Raw genomic sequence first — 3,829 nt, 5'->3', positions numbered from 1 at the left:
TCCAGTTGAATTTTAACAATGCTCTAAACATATGGTACTTTCAACACAACATGAAACAAATAATTCATGATCGAACCAAACTTTCAAAGAATAAAACAATTAATATATGAATTCTTTTAAAATATAAACCTACTTTAAAGAACACGTGTGTCAAATTATATTAAAAAACCCCACTTACCATAGTATTGCTTGAAAAACGATTAAAAAACAAGTTGGAATTTATCTACCAAAATTTAGTTACTTTGCAGAAGTTATTGAACCATTAGATCGAGCTTAAAATTGGACAATATGTTCACAAGTCAATGAACTAAATTATGAAAGATGAAGATCGGATTTGGAAATCGTTCTTCCAGTTTATGGATGAAAAATAGTAGGTATGCTTTTCTCGTCTAAAATATGAACAGTTTTCTTGTCGAGACTACGAACTGTTGGATGCGGTTGAATTTTAGATATGTTGTTTAGAACATAGATTATTATATTCCAAACGGTTTAGATTGGATTTTGAGCATTAGAGTAATGGAAATAATTTCACGAACTTGGACAGAATTTTTCCTTGAAAAATCTCCGAAAATGCTGCAGAACCTTGTGGATGCTCTTCTCGAATTTAAGGTGTTTGAGAGGCGCAAATTTTCAAGAATGACATATGTGTATATTTATAGGTGGAGAGGACATCTGGATAAATATATCGTTTTATTTTAATGAATCTTATCTATTCCAAAATGAGTTCTTTCTTCCACAATTCGGTATCATTTATAACTTATTTTGAATGGTAATTTCGTATCACGTTTATTGATAAGGAGTGTTCATCGATATAAAATTAATCAACCAAGAAGAAAATTCCCCGTTTACCCAAAAAAAAAGTGTAGGAGAAAAAATAACAAATTACTTAAGAATCTCATGCATTTATTTTTAAGTAATCATATTATTAATAATATAAATGTGAAATTTATAGCAGTAATATTTTAAGAATACGCGTATATATCTAAAGATTTAATTTTACTTTTGTTAATAATATTTTTAAAATCCCTCAATTTGTTGTTATTATTATTATTTTTTTTGACAATAAACCACTTCAATATATTGTACTTGACAATATTACCACGCATACATTTTTTAGGACTAAACAAAATTTAAAATATCGTGATTTACCACTACTTATACTCATATCCCCTTTTTTTAGGAACAAGAAAATAACTTGTTCTCACCAAAAGATTTTCAAATATTCATTATGATATTTCTTCCAAAAATAAAATTTAAATTAAACACACAATGTTATTTCAATTAAGTTTTTAAAAAATCGTAGATATATAATCAAGGTAAATTAAAGATGCTATAAATAATAATTAAATTTTAAAAATTGTAGATATATAATCAAGGTAAATTAAATATGTTCATAATTTAAAAGAAAAAAAATGCTTCACCGCTCATTCAAATTCCAGCCGGCACTCCAAAAGTAATTCCAGAAAACACTTCGTGCATTGTACATGTCTCTAGGGTTTTGTTTCGTAAATTTCTTCAGGTTTTAGCTTAATTGTTAATTATTTGGTTTTCTAATCACTCCTACTATTTTCTTTTTTAGGATTGAATCCCAGTGCTTTGTACATGTCTCTAGGGTTTTGTTTCATAAATTTCGTTAGGTTTTTGGTTTTCATCTCTTGATCATGTTCATGTGTTGTTAAATTTCATGATATGATTTCCCAATTTTCCACCTTATTTTGATAGAAACTGAGTTCTAAAGATTCTTTTAATTCATATTTCAGGTCTCACTGTTAAAAATCATGAGTGAAAGAATTCGTGTTAACAACAACGCCGGTAAGAAACCGAGAGAGGAGTCGGTTACAGACGACCATGATGAAGACATCATTAGTAATTTACCGGAGAATATTATCAGTCATATTCTATCTCTCCTACCGGCGAAGGATGCTCTTCGGACTTCTGCATTGTCCAAAGATTGGGAATACAAGTGGACTTGTATTTACAATATAGACATAGATGAGACAAAGCGGTTTTCACGGAAGAGGAAGAGGGCTAGGGAGAAGAGTGCCGTTAACTTTGTCGATAGGATTCTCCTCTTCTTACAGATTCCGACCATAAAAACCTTTCGTCTAAAATTTTTGTACAAGTACAGCCCTAGTCGACTGCGAACATGGATATCTACTGCATTGATGAGAAATGTCGAGCATGTAGAGATAAACTATGATCATGAAGGTGTTGTTTTACCCCGTTGCCTTTTTAATTGCAAGTCATTGACTATACTGAAACTTCGATTACCTTGTACTCTTAGAGTTCCAGCGGGCAACTGGTTTTCCAACCTTAAGATTTTGTATCTTGCCCGAGTTGAAATTCTAAACGTTTGTGTTTCCAATACACCGATGTTTGATTTCCCGGTCCTGGAGAGTCTTGACCTAGACAATTGCAAATGGTTGGAAGTGAAGTCTGTGGAAATCAAGGCTCCGGCACTGTCTAAGTTCAATGTGACAAACTACTTGGGTCTTCCTAAAGGAGGGAATTGCCGGATCAAGATATCTGGAGCCAAGCTTCTGAAGTTTCATCTCTATGGCCATTTTGTAGAGAGTTTTGATTTAAGCGCGTCATCGGTTTTTTCCGTAATTGTAAATTGTCCCTTTCTTGCCTTTGATCTTCCATTTGTCCAAAAGGATGGATTATCTGCTCGTCTCTTATTGAAAAGATGCTTCAGCTTAAAACATTTGAAGCTAGCAGGTTGTGTAGTGGAGGTTAGTTTCCCTAACCATATTACTTTAACTCATTACATATATATGATTGATCGAAGGTCTTGTGATTAGTGTCTTTCCAAAGTAAAGAGCAAGAGTGATTTGCATAAATTGAGGCGGTTTTTTGTTTAAGCTTGAATCCGACTCTTACATTTTTCCTCTGTGATTTATTTGGTTTTTCTACCTTGTTTTTTATGGCGATAACAACTGTTTTTTCTGTGTTAGGGCATTGTGATATCGAAACAGGGGCCTCCACTTCCTGAATTTAAAAGGTTGAAACGACTAGAACTTTTAGGCAAATGCAAGATTGGATCAGTTCTCGAGATGCTTCATGCAATGCCAATTCTTGAGACGATCGTTTTTGATATGGTTAGTATTTTTCCATAGAACTGATCGAGTGCCCGATCCCTCTGGATTCTTATCCTAGCTAATACTTATGTTTTTACAGTTGTTATGGGATGATGACAACTATGATGAGGTGGAATCTGTGCCGTCTTGTATTACATGTCACCTTAGTAAAGTTCAGTTTCGTGGATTCAGCGGGAGGAAAGCACAAGTTCATTTAGCAGATTTTTGGTTGACCAATGCGGTAGGACTGAAGAAAATGTTGGGGCTCTACAGAAAGAGATCCGACGAAAGCCAAACCGAGGAGAACTTTTGGACGAAACTGAAGAATGCATTTAAGGATGGAAATTTTAGGGTCGACTCTTTTATAAAAAATATGTCAGATTTTGAACGTTTCTTTGGATGAAAATCATTTTTTTTTCAATCGACACATTCTTGTTTAGCTCGATCCATATATATATATATATATATATATTTTTTTTTTTTCTACTCTTGGAAGTATGAATCGTTGTATTAATTTTGTTCTAGAGTACTCTGTTATAGTTACTAAATGCGTAGGATAATTCATTCTAGTATTCCGATGGCTGCTTTGCGTGTCGATTGTTGGTATGAATGTTAGCATTTTTATATTGTCGTCATATTTTTGAAAAATAATTATTTATTTAAGGATTTTTTAAAAGGGATTCAAAAGGGGTGAAAATTGAAAGCAACTTTTGGTTATTATACACAACAAATCAGTTTTCATAATGTTC

At 32.7% G+C, this 3,829-nt stretch overlaps 1 protein-coding gene across 1 annotated transcript; it reads left to right on the top strand.

Moving 5' to 3' along the window:
• Positions 1 to 1,766: 1,766 nt before the first annotated feature.
• On the top strand, positions 1,767 to 3,483 carry LOC142508549 (F-box/LRR-repeat protein At4g14103-like). The gene is made up of 3 exons (XM_075619537.1): positions 1,767 to 2,735; positions 2,958 to 3,101; positions 3,181 to 3,483. The coding sequence occupies exons 1-3, from the start codon at positions 1,779 to 1,781 to the stop codon at positions 3,481 to 3,483; spliced, it is 1,404 nt and encodes a 467-aa protein (XP_075475652.1). The 5' UTR covers positions 1,767 to 1,778.
• The last annotated feature ends 346 nt before the right edge of the window (positions 3,484 to 3,829 follow it).

This window comes from Primulina tabacum, chromosome 1 (assembly GCF_025594145.1).
Source record: "Primulina tabacum isolate GXHZ01 chromosome 1, ASM2559414v2, whole genome shotgun sequence".
NCBI lineage: Eukaryota > Viridiplantae > Streptophyta > Magnoliopsida > Lamiales > Gesneriaceae > Primulina > Primulina tabacum.
Note: the sequence above shows the minus strand (reverse complement) of the source record. Positions and strands in the feature narration are given on the sequence as shown.

What these genes read in the sequence shown, in the direction of transcription:
- LOC142508549 (XM_075619537.1), top strand. Translation starts at nt 1,779, where the DNA reads ATGAGTGAAAGAATTCGTGTTAACAACAACGCCGGTAAGAAACCGAGA. An exon ending in TAGCAGGTTGTGTAGTGGAG is followed by an intron (nt 2,736 to 2,957) that starts GTTAGTTTCCCT and finishes TTTCTGTGTTAG; the next exon opens with GGCATTGTGATATCGAAACA. An exon ending in AGACGATCGTTTTTGATATG is followed by an intron (nt 3,102 to 3,180) that starts GTTAGTATTTTT and finishes ATGTTTTTACAG; the next exon opens with TTGTTATGGGATGATGACAA.